This window comes from Eleutherodactylus coqui, chromosome 1 (genome assembly GCF_035609145.1).
Source record: "Eleutherodactylus coqui strain aEleCoq1 chromosome 1, aEleCoq1.hap1, whole genome shotgun sequence".
Lineage (NCBI taxonomy): Eukaryota > Metazoa > Chordata > Amphibia > Anura > Eleutherodactylidae > Eleutherodactylus > Eleutherodactylus coqui.
Window position 1 is genome coordinate 445,315,350 of NC_089837.1, and position 14,205 is coordinate 445,329,554.

General features: G+C 41.7%; 1 protein-coding gene across 1 annotated transcript in view; it reads right to left on the reverse strand.

The window, feature by feature from the left end:
• The window catches only part of RXFP2 (relaxin family peptide receptor 2), a 334,755-nt gene that overhangs the window by 162,763 nt on the left and 157,787 nt on the right, over positions 1–14,205 (reverse strand). Inside the window, exon 2 of the mRNA XM_066583026.1 lies at positions 10,230–10,358. Within this exon, the coding sequence (XP_066439123.1) occupies positions 10,230–10,358 (129 nt within the window). The remainder of the gene's footprint in view (positions 1–10,229; positions 10,359–14,205) is intronic.

A 14,205-nucleotide genomic window follows, 5' to 3' on the forward strand; every position in this document is an offset into this window, starting at 1 on the left:
GCGATAGATAGATAGATAGATAGATAGATAGATAGATAGATAGATAGATAGATAGATAGATAGATAGATAGATAAATAGATGTACTTATATATAGATTTATTAAGGGGAGTCACTTAGCAGATCCTATTTAATTGATTTTGTTATGTGTTTTATGTATTTTCTAAATATGTAGGTGCCCAGCTTTGGTGTTTTGTAAGGTTCCTAGGAAGCTGGTGATGACGCAGGTGGAAATGACGAAAATGGTTTGTGGTATTCACTGTCTTCTCCCACAACACGTCATCCCATAACTGCTCCGGTCTTCCTGTGACAGATCGGACCTTTGGCAATACACTCGCTGTCTAAAGACTGACAAGAGTCGCTATCTAACCTCCACCTCACTGATATGTGTTCCCACAGCAGGTACAACATGAATCTTTGCAGAAAATGGCAGAACTCTGCTATACTCTCTCACACCTCTGTGAGGCTGGTATAATGATAGGGTTCTTTTTCAGATAAGAGGTAGCTAGCTGTGCTCGGGATGAAGTCAGAATAATTTAAAAAAGCCAGATTCTTGAAGCGCTTAATGTTTACATCTGACCATTTTGAGAGCTAGCCATGCCCCTTCTTACCTACATTGGTGTTTAAAATTCTCCATATCATACATTAAAAAAACTACAGCCCCACGAGAGGAGAATCTAAAAATGTTGAGTGTTGAAACAGAAAGATTATATATAAGAGACCCCCTCTGATGCTAATAGAACTAGATGGCTAATGACTGGGAGTAAGTGTCTACAACACTTAAAGGAAAAGGCACATCGAAAACGATTTTTCACCAAATAGTTACTTTTTGAATTTGGCAATCAATCCAATAGGCCTATAGCTCACATGGTCCGTCAAAGTTCTTCCTTTCCCCTAATATTAAAGATGCGCTCCCCTGAGAATCAAATGCTTACTGATCCTAACGGCATACTTGACCAATTTACTTAATTTAACCAGGATTTATACCAGTCTTGAGCAGCATATAAGACTATAGATCTTCAAACCTATCTGGACAATTGGATGCTTGCAGAATGAAAATGTTGAATTGGTTAAGAATGATGTTGAGAAGGCCGAACTTTTAAATTCTATTTTGTATCTGTTTTCTCTCAGAAAGTAGATGTAACATCAACTGATGTTCCCCGTGCTATAAGGGGGAATAAAAGAATGCAGGCTATCTATAAGCAGAGAGATGGTGAGGGAACACTTAGCTAACTTAAATGAATTCAAGTCTCAATGTCCAGATGAATTAAATCGTAGAATACTAAAGGAAGCAGCAGAGGTAATTGCTGAACCACCTACCATAATCTTTGAAAATTCCTGCAGAACAGGAGAAGTCCCAGAAGATTCGAAAAGAGCAAATGTTGTCCCTAACTGTAAAAAAGGGAAGAAGGTGGATCCAGGAAATTATAGGCCTGTGAGCCTGACTTCTATACCAGGAAAGATTTTTGAACAAATTATTAAACAGTATGTATGCAAGTACTTGGATAAAAATGGAGCAACTTACCAGAGCCATTTGACAAAGTATCTCATACCAGACTTATTGAAAAAAATGACCAAATATGGGATTGACAAAGCAACTGTTAGGTGGATTTACAACTGGCTGAGTGATCGTACTCAAAGAGTGGTCAAAAATGGCTGCACATCCAAGTGGAAGAATGTATCAAGTGGGGTACCACAAGGCTCTGTCCTAGGTCCAGTGTTCTTCAACATTTTTATAAATGATCTGGAGGAGGGAATTGATGGGAAACTGATCAAATTTGCCGACGACAGAAAGCTAAGAGAGATAGCTAACACTATGTAAGAGAGGGAGAGTATTAAAAAAGATATAGAAAAGCTTGAACAATGGGCAGCAACTAACAGAGTGGTATGTAACAAGGAAAAATGTAAAGTCCTACATCTGAGCAAGAAAAATGAAAAAAGCACATACAGAATGGGAGAAATTGGGCTAAGCAGCAGCACGTGTGAAAAAGATGGGTATACTAAAGACTGAATATGAGTGAACAATGTGATGCAGCAGCCAAAAAGGCAAACACAATTCTTGGATGTATTAGGAGAAGCATAGAGTCTAGATCATGTGAGGTCATTATCCCCCTCTACTCTTCCTTAGTCAGACCTCATCTGGAATACTGTGTCCAGTTCGGGGCACCCCACTTTAAAAAAGACATAGATAAACTGGAGCAAGTTCAGGGAAGAGTTACCAAGATGGTGAGTGGTCTGCAAAACATGTCCTATGAGGAATGGTTAAAGGATCTGGGAATATTTAGCTTGCAAAAAAAAAAAAGGCTGAGAGGAGACTTAAAGGAGATGTCTCGAGGAAGCAGTGATTATTTTTTTTTGCCCAGTCCCCCTAATTAAACATACATTACTAATTACCCCTGTAAATGACTTTCCTAGCTGGTTCGTACTTACCGTTCCAGCGTTTCAGCAACTTATAAAAGTTTCCCCAAGATGGCCGCCGGCTCTTTCCCCGTCGCTCGCTGCAGCCCGACGTGCGCGCTCCCGAGACGCTGCCAGCTGTGTCTCCATGGCAACCGGACGCCCCGCAGCCGCCGACCAGACGCCCCGCAGCCGCCGACCAGACGCCCCGCAGCCGCCGACCAGTCACCCACCGCCAGGCAGCAAGTAACCGGCGCTAGCCCCCGGCTCCCCAGCGCTACGCTCCCGGCTCCCCAGCGCTAGACCCTCAGCCCAGGTGAAGGCCCCGGAGCCCAGCGCTAGGTTCCGGAGCCCAGGTGAAGGCCCCGGAGCCCAGCGCTAGGTTCCGGAGCCCAGCGCTAGGTTCCGGAGCCCAGGTGAAGGCCCCGGAGCCCAGCGCTGGGCTCCGGGGCCTTCACCTGTCAGTGAACATCACCCCCGACCCATCACTTACCCCCCTGGCCCAGTGCTAGTTCCCCCGGCCTAGCGACAGCCCCCCCCATCGCAGCGACAGCCCCCCCCCCCCGGCGCAGCGACAGCCCCCCCCGGCGCAGCGACAGCCCCCCCCCGGCGCAGCGACAGCCCCCCCCATCGCAGCGACAGCGACGACAGCCCCCCCCCCCCGGCGCAGCGGCAGCCCCCCCGGCCCATCACTTACCTGGACGGCAGGACAGCTGGACGGCAGGACAGCTGGGCGGCTTCTCCGGACAGCTGGGCGGCTCTGCACCTTCCTCTAACAGAGGAAGGTACAGAATGGCCGCTCCAGCGCGCTCCCGAGCAGTGACAGCTCATCTGCGCATGCGCAGAAGAGCTGTAGCGGGGAGCACACTGAAGCGGCTCGTGCTGAAAGGAGAAGACCGGACTGCGCAAGCGCATCTAAAAAAGCAAGCTGCCGGCGAATTTAGACGGAACCATGGAGACGAGGACGCTAGCAACGGAGCAGGTAAGTGAATAACTTCTGTATGGCTCATATTTAATGCACGATGTACATTACAAAGTGCATTAATATGGCCATACGGAAGTGTATAACCCCACTTGGTTTCGCGAGACCACCCCTTTAATAGCGGTCTGCAAATACCTGAAGGGCTGTCACGGTGCAGAGGGATCAGCCCTATTCTCATTTGCACAAGAAAAGACTAAAAGCAATGGGATGAAACTAAAAGGGAGGAGACACAAATTAAATATTAGAAAAGCTTTCTGATGGTGAGGGTGAGCAATGAGTGGAACAGGTTACCACAGGAGGTGGTGAGTTCGCCTTTAATGGAAATGTTCAAAAAAGGCTGGAGAAATATCTGTCTGGGATGATTTAGTGAATCCTGCACTGAGTAGGGTGTTGGACCCGATGACCCTGGAGGTCCCTTCCAACTCTACCATTCTATGATTCTATGATTCTAGGGTCTATTTCCAGATTCATTTAATGAGGCAACTATTGTAGTCCTAAGAAATCCAGATAAGAATCCTGAAGAATGTGGGTCTTATATACCCATATATCGCTTAAATATGAACTATAAAATATTTACTAAATTAAGAGCAAACCTGGTTATTCATGTTAATATTCACCCAGACCAGTCAGGATTCATACCTGTAAAGTCAACATCAGATAATATCAGACGTGTACAGGTAGTTACACGAATAGGTTGGAAATAACAGCAGAATTGGGACCTAGCTTTCTGGGATACCGCAAAGACCTTTGATTCACTTGAATGTCTCTATCTTCTGGAAGCATTGCATTGTTTCGTTTTTGGCAATTCTGTCAATAAATGGATTTCCATCATATATTAGATGCCTAATACTAGAATTCTGAATGAGCCACTCTCCCCTTCCTTTTATCTTAGCAGAGAAACACGTCAAGGATGCCTATTTTCAGCTCTATAATTCACTATGGCTAATGAAACCCTTATTAGACTAGATCCAGTCTTGTAAGGCATAAGAATTGGCCCCTGGGAAAACCATATAAGCCTATATGCTGACTACATGGCATTATTCCTTTCTGACCCATGCCATACTCAAACAAATGCTATATCTATCATAGATAAATTTTAAATCTTCTCAGGTTTATTTATTAACTGGCATAAATCTATGTTCATGCCTCTTGCAGAAAGGGGATAGACAATTGGAGAAGAAATTTACCGTCTCAAAATTTACCTGGAAGTAATGTTATCCTTCTACTTTATTTCCTTAGCTGGCAGCATAAATCTCATTAAAATAATCGTACTTCCAAAACTTGTCTACAGCATAGAACATTCTGATGTTCCAGTACCACAGCAATTCTTTAATACAGTAAATTCCTTATTGTTATATTTTAGATTGGAAAACTCCAGAGCTAGAATTCTAATTTGGACACTGTGGTGCCCTAAAGACTTAGCAGGTTTGGCCTTGCCAGGTTTCAAATTATATTATATAGCAGAACAATTGTGTAGTTAGGCACTGGGTACCGAATGAACCTCGGACTAATGCCAAGCAACACTTATTGCACTATTCCTCCTCCAGTCTTCCATAGACAGTGTTGGAAAATTAAAGGTTAAATTTTAAACAACTTCTACCTATACATAAGTTAGCCATTCGAATATGGGCTTTAGCCAGACCAGTGACATGTTAGGAAGAGCTTCCATCTGAAACTCCCTTGTGGATTAATAAAGGACTTCCTCACCTTTAACTTTTCTGACTTCAGGTATTGGATTGCACATCAGGTGATGTCATTATTACATTTATTTATTCATCCACAGGACCTTTGTATCTTTTGAGCAGATGCAACAAATGTATGATATTCCCCGTTTGGACTTTCACGGGTTTCTTCAACTACATAATGCTGTATGCTTCCCATATCCAGAGTCTTGTCCATCTATTTCGTCTCACTGTTTAATTTGGATATTGCGTACACAGGGACCTAAAGGATTGAACTTCCATTTGTACACTTATTTAATCCAATCTACACTTGATAGAAAAAGTCTACACACCCCTGTTAAAATGTCATGTTTTTGTCATGTTAAAAAATCTGACAAATGGGGAATCATTTTAGATTCATTTCCACCTTCAACCTTAAAAAAAAAAACAACTAAAAATAATGTGGTTGCATAAGCGTGAGCACCCTCTTTGGAGATGTGGTTGTGTTCACAATTAGCCAATCACATTAAAGCTCATGTTATATAGTAGTCATAATTTGCAGTGATTCTGATTTACTCCATATGAAGTTCAGCTTTTCTAGTAGGAGTTCCCTCACAGTTTTTTAGCTGCATTTTTCAGTAAAATCCATGGTCCATAAAGAGCTTACAACACATCAAAGGGATTTGATTGTTAGAAGGTAGCAGTCAGGAGAAGGGTACCACAAAATTTCCAAGCATTATATATACCAGGGAACACAGTGAAGACCGTCATCAAGAAGTGGATTTAATTTTGCACAACAGCGACATTGCCAAGAGCTAGATGTCCTTCATAATTGATGAAAAGACAAGAAGAAAATTGGTCCACGAGGCTGCCAAGAGCCCTACAGCAACATTAAAAGAGCTGCAGGAATTTCTGGCAAGAACTGGTTGTGTAATGCACATGTAGTGACCTGGACTGGCACTACATAATAGAAGTACTTTACCTGCAAGTTAAGAGCAACTGTTCTAATTACCAATTCATTTAATAAAGAGTAGTTATGCTGGACTTAATAAGAAGAGGGAGTCAGGAAACTAAAGTGTTAAGGCTGTTTAGGCACCGCCGTAAATCAGTTAGTTGGAGCTAAGCTGTGACAGGCCCCTTGAGTGAGGAAAAAGGTAAGGGTTCTGGCTCATTTTGTATTGTGCACTTAGAAATTAATAACAGTGTTAGAAGACAGAAGTGAAGGGCAGTAGGCAGTATGGAGTAAGACAGTGAAGAGGTCAGTCAGAGGGGAGAGAGAGGAGCCCAGATGGACACAGAAAGCAGATAGCAATGTGAAGACCCAGCTTCTTTCTTCTCCTCTGTCCTGCTGTAACTAGAGGCATGTTATGCATACCTTAAAGCGATCCTGTGTGCAGCAGCCCATAAATCATCCGGATGCTGAGAAACTGTTTGTTTTCCCAAACCTGATGTCTGTTCAAGCCAGCTCTGCTTTCTACTGGACAGCAATACAGCCATAAGACTTCAGACAAGAAGTTAAGAATCTTCACCGATGTTTGTGAGTACTATTTTGACACTGTTCTACCTTATACTCATCTGATACCTGAAACATTGTAACTGCACCTGTCTGTATTAGTGGAATATGTTATTCATCAATAAAACAAGTTAAAAAAATAAATATATATATATATATACATATATATATATATATATATATATATATATATATATATATATATATATATATATTTTTTAACACTATTTGGTTTTAATTAGTAAAAAACATGGGTGAAACATTTCCTTTTATTTGAACAAAGTTGTTGCTTTCTGTCTGAACAGACTGAAATCCATCTCTATGATTTTCTGAAGATGATAGACTTCTTCATAGACTTTAGATTAAAGCTATTCCATCCTTTAAGATAAGTAGGATAATCTGTGGGTTTATGATAAATTCATGTTTATATGATATTATTTTAATGGTGAGAGTCGAACTGTAATTAATTATTTAATCACTTAGCATGTGTTGATTTGCATATGAAAGGTCTCCTGGGTTCCCCATAGAAAATTTGGGCCACAAAATAGAAAAGCAATACTTGTAGAAGTTATGTTAATTATGTCATGCATCATCTTGTCTGAACTTGAAGTTGGACAGCCATACTCTTTAGTGAGGGAAAGCACTTCATTGGCTGCAGAGGTCACATGATTTCCTGTGAGATCATCAGTCACAACAATCATCAGGACCACAGTGGGGTTGCAGCGCTGGATCCTGGCGGCCGCAGAGGGATAGATATATCTCAGATTATTATTTTAAAGCAGGCAAACCTGTTTAAGCCGGGTTGTCGGGTAACCATACAACCCCTTTAACAGAAACTTCAAAAGCACATCTTTGCTGCGTGTTTACTGTTTAGAGAAATGTCGACTTCATCTGTCATAATGCATATACCTGTACCCATACATTCTACGCTTATGGCAGAGTGAGCCTGGCATTGGGCTGTGTTCATGTTTTTTGTTTCACTTTTGAACCACAATTAAAAAAAACTAATTTTTTGCATTCACTATAAAAAAATGAGTGTGGATTTAAACAACAAATGCGTTTTTTTAAACCGCATGCAGGGTTTTGATGCATTTTTTAATTGTGTGTAAAGTGTGCAATTATATACAGGAGATACTCAGGTTATACCAGTATTGCTATATCCCTATATACAGAGAGAAGTATATATATATATATATACACTACCGTTCAAAAGTTTGGGGTCACATTGAAATGTCCTTATTTTTGAAGGAAAAGCACTGTACTTTTCAATGAAGATAACTTTAAACTAGTCCTAACTTTAAACAAATGCACTCTATACATTGCTAATGTGGTAAATGACTATTCTAGCTGCAAATGTCTGGTTTTTTGTGCAATATCTACAAAGGTGTATAGAGGCCCATTTCCAGCAACTATCACTCCAGTGTTCTAATGGTACAATGTGTTTGCTCATTGGCTCAGAAGGCTAATTGATGATTAGAAAACCCTTGTGCAATCATGTTCACACATCTGAAAACAGTCTAGCTCGTTACAGAAGCTACAAAACTGACCTTCCTGTGAGCAGATTGAGTTTCTGGAGCATCACATTTGTGGGGTCAATTAAACGCTCAAAATGGCCAGAAAAAGAGAACCTTCATCTGAAACTCGACAGTCTATTCTTGTTCTTAGAAATGAAGGCTATTCCATGCGAGAAATTGCTAAGAAATTGAAGATTTCCTACAACGGTGTGTACTACTCCCTTCAGAGGACAGCACAAACAGGCTCTAACCAGAGTAGAAAAAGAAGTGGGAGGCCGCGTTGCACAACTAAGCAAGAAGATAAGCACATTAGAGTCTCTAGTTTGAGAAACAGACGCCTCACAGGTACCCAACTGGCATCTTCATTAAATAGTACCCGCAAAACACCAGTGTCAACATCTACAGTGAAGAGGCGGCTGCGGGATTTTGGGCTTCAGGGCAGAGTGGCAAAGAAAAAGCCATATCTGAGACTGGCCAATAAAAGAAAAAGATTAAGATGGGCAAAAGAACACAGACATTGGACAGAGGAAGACTGGAAAAAAGTGTTGTGGACGGATGAATCCAAGTTTGAGGTGTTTGGATCACAAAGAAGAACGTTTGTGAGACGCAGAACAAATGAAAAGATGCTGGAAGAATGCCTGACGCCATCTGTTAAGCATGGTGGAGGTAATGTGATGGTCTGGGGTTGCTTTGGTGCTGGTAAGGTGGGAGATTTGTACAGGGTAAAAGGGATTCTGAATAAGGAAGGCTATCACTCCATTTTGCAACGCCATGCCATACCCAGTGGACAGCGCTTGATTGGAACCAATTTCATCCTACAACAGGACAATGACACCAAACACACCTCCAAATTGTGCAAGAACTATTTACAGCAGAAGCAGGCAGCTGGTATTCTATCGGTAATGGAGTGGCCAGCGCAGTCACCAGATCTGAACCCCATTGAGCTGTTGTGGGAGCAGCTTGACCGTATGGTATGCCAGAAGTGCCCATCCAACCAATCCAACTTGTGGGAGATGCTTCTAGAAGCGTGGGGTGCAATTTCTCAAGCTTACCTCAACAAATTAACAGCTAGAATGTCAAAGGTGTGCAATGCTGTAATTGCTGCAAAAGGAGGATTCTTTGACGAAAGCAAAGTTTGATGTAAAAACAATGTTATTTCAAATACAAATCATTATTTCTAACCTTGTCAATGTCTTGACTCTATTTTCTATTCATTTCACAACGCATGGTGGTGAATAAGTGTGACTTTTCATGGAAAACACAAAATTGTTTGGGTGACCCCAAACTTTTGAACGGTAGTGTATATATATATATCTCACCTGTATAAATTGATATCAGCCATGCTGGTGTAAGGCCAGTTTCACATCTGTGCTGGATCCTCTGGTCGGAGGTTCTGTCCCAGATCCACCTCAAAATACTGGAAGTAAAAGTGCTGCATGCAGTGCTTTTATCTCTGTCCAAAAGCCGGGTAGCTGAGCGGAAAGCGAATGGACCCCATTATAGTGAGTGGGGTCTGTCTGATGCTATTCAGTTCTGTCCAAAGACAGAGCTGTTCAGGCCTGTGGACATGACAGCTTCATGATGTCGGCTGCCGTAGGTAGTCGACAACCTGGAGCTGTCATTGCTGCTATTCACTGGATAACGGCAATTGCATAAAAGTATTAAAAAAGCTAAAGAGAGCTAAAATTCAGCTCCCCTCATGGATCTGATCCATGAGGGGAGCTAAAAGTAATCACCTCCATTCTCTGCGATATCTCGTGATGCTCTGGTCCTTCCAGGACCTTACATCACCTTCTGCACATGCGCGCCAGACGAAAACATCGGGCATGTGCACAGGAGGGCTAACGACCTGGGAAATTTAGACTCTCCCTAGCTCTGGGCTACCATGCGTAGTTATCTTATGTTAAAGTGACACATGTCAGATTTCCAAAATTTGACTTTGTCACTAATGTGCAAACAGGCTTTGTCACTAAGGAGTAAAGAGGGTAGATTGGACGGACATGGGAACCCCTGGAACCTTGAGTACAGGGAGGTTGCCCCTACTGTGCTTATTATAATCTGCCATTGCCTCTGGACATATCATCATGTTTACTAACACAGACTATTCACATCTTATATAAATATCATTTAAAGAAAAACTTAGACCATTAACACAAGATCTCACCACAGTAGTCTTCATCCGCCCCATTTTCACAGTCCTTTACACCATCACAGTGGAATGCTCGAGGAAGGCATATCGTGAGATTTCCACATGGAAAGTATCCCATTTTGCACACAGAATCAGAAAAGGAATCTGTAACCATAGAGAGAGATGAATATTTACTCATAAATTAGTCTTTATTGAAATATTTTCAATGCAAACCAAGTACAGACTATCACCAGAAAAACAATGTGCTTCATATTCGTGTAATTTTACCGATTCTCGTGTTAAAACAGTGACTTTTCAACTGTACAGATAATGTGATTTATAGTATAATCCCATGTGGAATGACCAAGATGGCCGCCATCTTGATGACATGCCCAAACAGGTTTCCTCATTCCTCCACAGATTGTGTTTAAAATTGTATTAATATCTGTTAAACCATTTTCATTTTATATAGGATTTGTATCCAAAGTTTTTAGTAGTTTAAGTGTGTCTGTCACATCAACCCAGGTTGTGCTGCATCTTTAACCCGCAGATCTAGCACAAAAATACACAAACTGTGTCAAAACAATAATAAACTAAAACATGGGAACTCTTTCCCTATCTAAATAACCTTAGGAATGCAGGCAATTCACCCTGACAAGGACGTACCTGATGTTGTACCTCAGGCACTTAGTTAACTCTATGGGGGCACAGGGGAATAGTAAAAGAAACATTATAGAAAAGAAACGCAAACTTAGCTTAGAGATGCAGCACGCAAAAGACTGATCCAGGGCCAGACTCTGACTGAGACCTCAATGGCAATTTAGTCCAGGATCAGCCAGACTAAATAGCCCTGACAATTACCAACAGGTGCAGCTAAGCATGTCTCACCTAATACCTCACCCACCAGGGCCAGAAGATGGAGAACCACCTGCAAAACCTGCAGCATGGCAGCAATCCCAGAACCGCCACAACAGTGTCCATGATCATTTAATACTCTATGTTTAATACAAATATTTAAGAACTTGCCATTCTCTCCAATCAATAGATGATTGTGTCTGTTTTATTCCAATGTCTGCCTTTATATTGTACTTTCTACCCACTCAAACACATCACGGCATCTTAAATTTTTTCAGTGACTTATTTGCATATACCTTACAAAATCATCACATATGGAAACTTGGGAATGGAATTTAAATGCACAAATTTCTGTATATGAATGGCATAGAGCCATGGGTTGGGTTAAAAAAGTGTCAAAGTGACTTGGTCATTTGGAAATTGCTCCATAGTTTCTTCCTTCCCATACAGCTTGTGTATAAAATTGCACAGCTTTCATTTTACTAGAGCACCTTGAGGTATGATGATTAGTTGCTGTGTGTAAGGGTGCTTTCAGACGAGCATGTGCATACATAGCTGCGCACAAAACTACGTATCTAGTAGAACCATTGGCTCCCTATAGTGTGTTCACATGTCTGTGTTTTACAGACGTGCAAACGCATATACCTGCAAAACATAGGACATGCGTGCACCATAGGTCCGTGGTGTGTTTCAATATTCCCCAGCGGGGAGTCCCTTTGTCATTGAAGGGGACAAGGGGACTGCCCGCGGGGAGTAAAGAACCCCCTGCCAAAGCTGTCACAGCTGTGGCAGAGGATTTCTTTATCCCCGTGGGGAGTAAAGAATTCCCTGCCACAGCTGTCTCAGAAAGAGAGGAGGGCAGGGTAAAAGGGCTTCCTGTATACTAGCCCCATCCCTCTCAGCTTGTTATGAGGGAAACCCTGTGAGAAGCCCTCTAGCCATGCCCTCTCTCTCTAGCTCTGCCCCCTCTCAACTTGGTATGGGTGAATCCCTGGGGGAAGCCCTCTAGTCCTCCCCCCCCCCTCTCTCTTGCCCTTCTCCCTCTCTCTGCGCTATGGGGATATCCCTTGGAGATCCCTATAGCAGGGAAAGAGCAGGAACAGAGAGAGAGAGCAAGGCTATGGGTTAATCCCCCATCACCCCGCTCTCTCTCTCCCTGCTATGGGAAACTCCCGAAGCCCTGCGGAGCTTTATCTCTCTCTCCTCCTGGAGCAACTGCGTTTTTTAAGCAATATGCTGCTCCACTGAATGTGAGATTTTCATGTGCATAAAGTTGGAGTCCTTTGCGTGTAAAAAATTGCCTGTTCACGCAATTTTTAGTGCAGTATTGCAGCCATTTTTTGCGTGCCTATACTGTGTTAAAACCAAGCCTGTGTGAATGAGGGCTTAGAATGAGCAAGAAAGAGCCAGGACATCACGGCTGCAGTGACCCTGAAACAATGTGAGGCCTGAACTTAAAAAGTAGAGCCAGGACATCAGTGACATCAGAAACGACAGAACAATGTGAGTCCCAACTTCAAATTTTGCTGGAAAGAGCCACTACATTATGGACTGCAAGGACCCACAACAGCAAGAGTCCAGAATTCAAGAATAGTGGGAAAAAGCAAGGACCTCAAAGGATACCCGGGCAACGCCAGGTATATAAACTAGTATATATATATATTTATAAACCTGCTTTAGTTTATGTTTCAATTTCCCTCTGGGGACAGACAATCACATGAACCATCATTTGTCTGACATACATTCTAAATCAGTAAGTGACAGTCTTGCACAGCTGATTGCACAGCTCCGATTGAGCCATATTAAAGAACTTCTACAGTTGCAATTATAGTATTGCTTTTCCTGCATGTTAATTAAACCAGACTCATAGTAAAAGAGTAATTGTGGTTGAGAGGTTAGAAGTGCAGTAATTAAACTTTCTCTAGGAATCTGGTTTAATTAACTATCATTACCTGAAGGGATAATATCTTGTCCTCTAATGAAAGCCCTTGTGCCAGGGCACTATGTAAATATTTGCAGAGTTTCTTACATTGTGGGAACATTTCCAGAAAAACCTTCTACTTACTGCATTTTATATTGGAAAATAAATCATCAGATCCTTCAGCTGTCAGTGGATATCTTAATAAATGGAATAATAAGTCTATTCTGCCAATGAAATATTTTATACAGTAAATGCGAAAACATAAAATTATTTCTAATCACCCGTCTACAGAGTGATATGTAAATCTTAGCGTCATTAACGAATATAAGACATAAGAATGCAGCAGACCTTAGTTCAAGTAATTATGTAATGCAGCACTTCTAAAGATGCATTGTCTTTGCGTGTTTGCTCCTTTTTTCATTTTATAACTGTATAACCCAAATTTAAAAACAAACAAACATATATTGTGTATATATTCAGCATTTCTTCTAAAACACCCACAAAGAAATAACTACATGAGGGCCATAACTTTTAATGAAACTTTAGTTCTTGAAACTGATAGCCATGTGCAGATCAGTCAGTATATGAGTTGTTATCTTGTCAGCTTTTCATTTGATGAAGTGGTGTGCTTATCATGGAGCATCTCCTTCTTGACATTTCGGGGAAAAAATCTACGGGTCTATCTACTACAAATTGTGAACCATAGATGGAAATCAAGAGTTTCTAGTCACTTCCATGAGATGTGATGCACAGTAGGTACTTTTTATTCTTTCAGTAGTCGGTCCTTTGACTGCCGGTCAACAATACATCTGCACCGGTTGTACACATCGCCTGGAGAAGGCTTGTAAGAGGGAGACAACTTCGGGCTAAGTTTCACATATTAATTTTTATTCAGTTTTTTTTTGTAGTGTTATAAATGTGTAAGCTCTTCCCAGAGGCTGGAATCAAGACATTTAACCCTTTGCAATCCAATTTTGGTTTCAGGGTTTCCTAGGAGGCTTTCTCCTCCTGTCATTATACAATGGCGCCATCTGCTGACTAGAGCTAGTACTGTGGTATGTGACATGCTGGAGAGGCCCCCGACAACAGAGCGGCCTTTTAATCTACAGTAAGAATACCCTGCCGGACGTCTTCCGACATTGGAGCTGTACAGCCTTTAATCAGAATGTCTTTAGTTGTCAGGCAGTGGATTGGAAAGGGTTAAAATGCTACAGACCAGAAAATCAGGAATTAGGG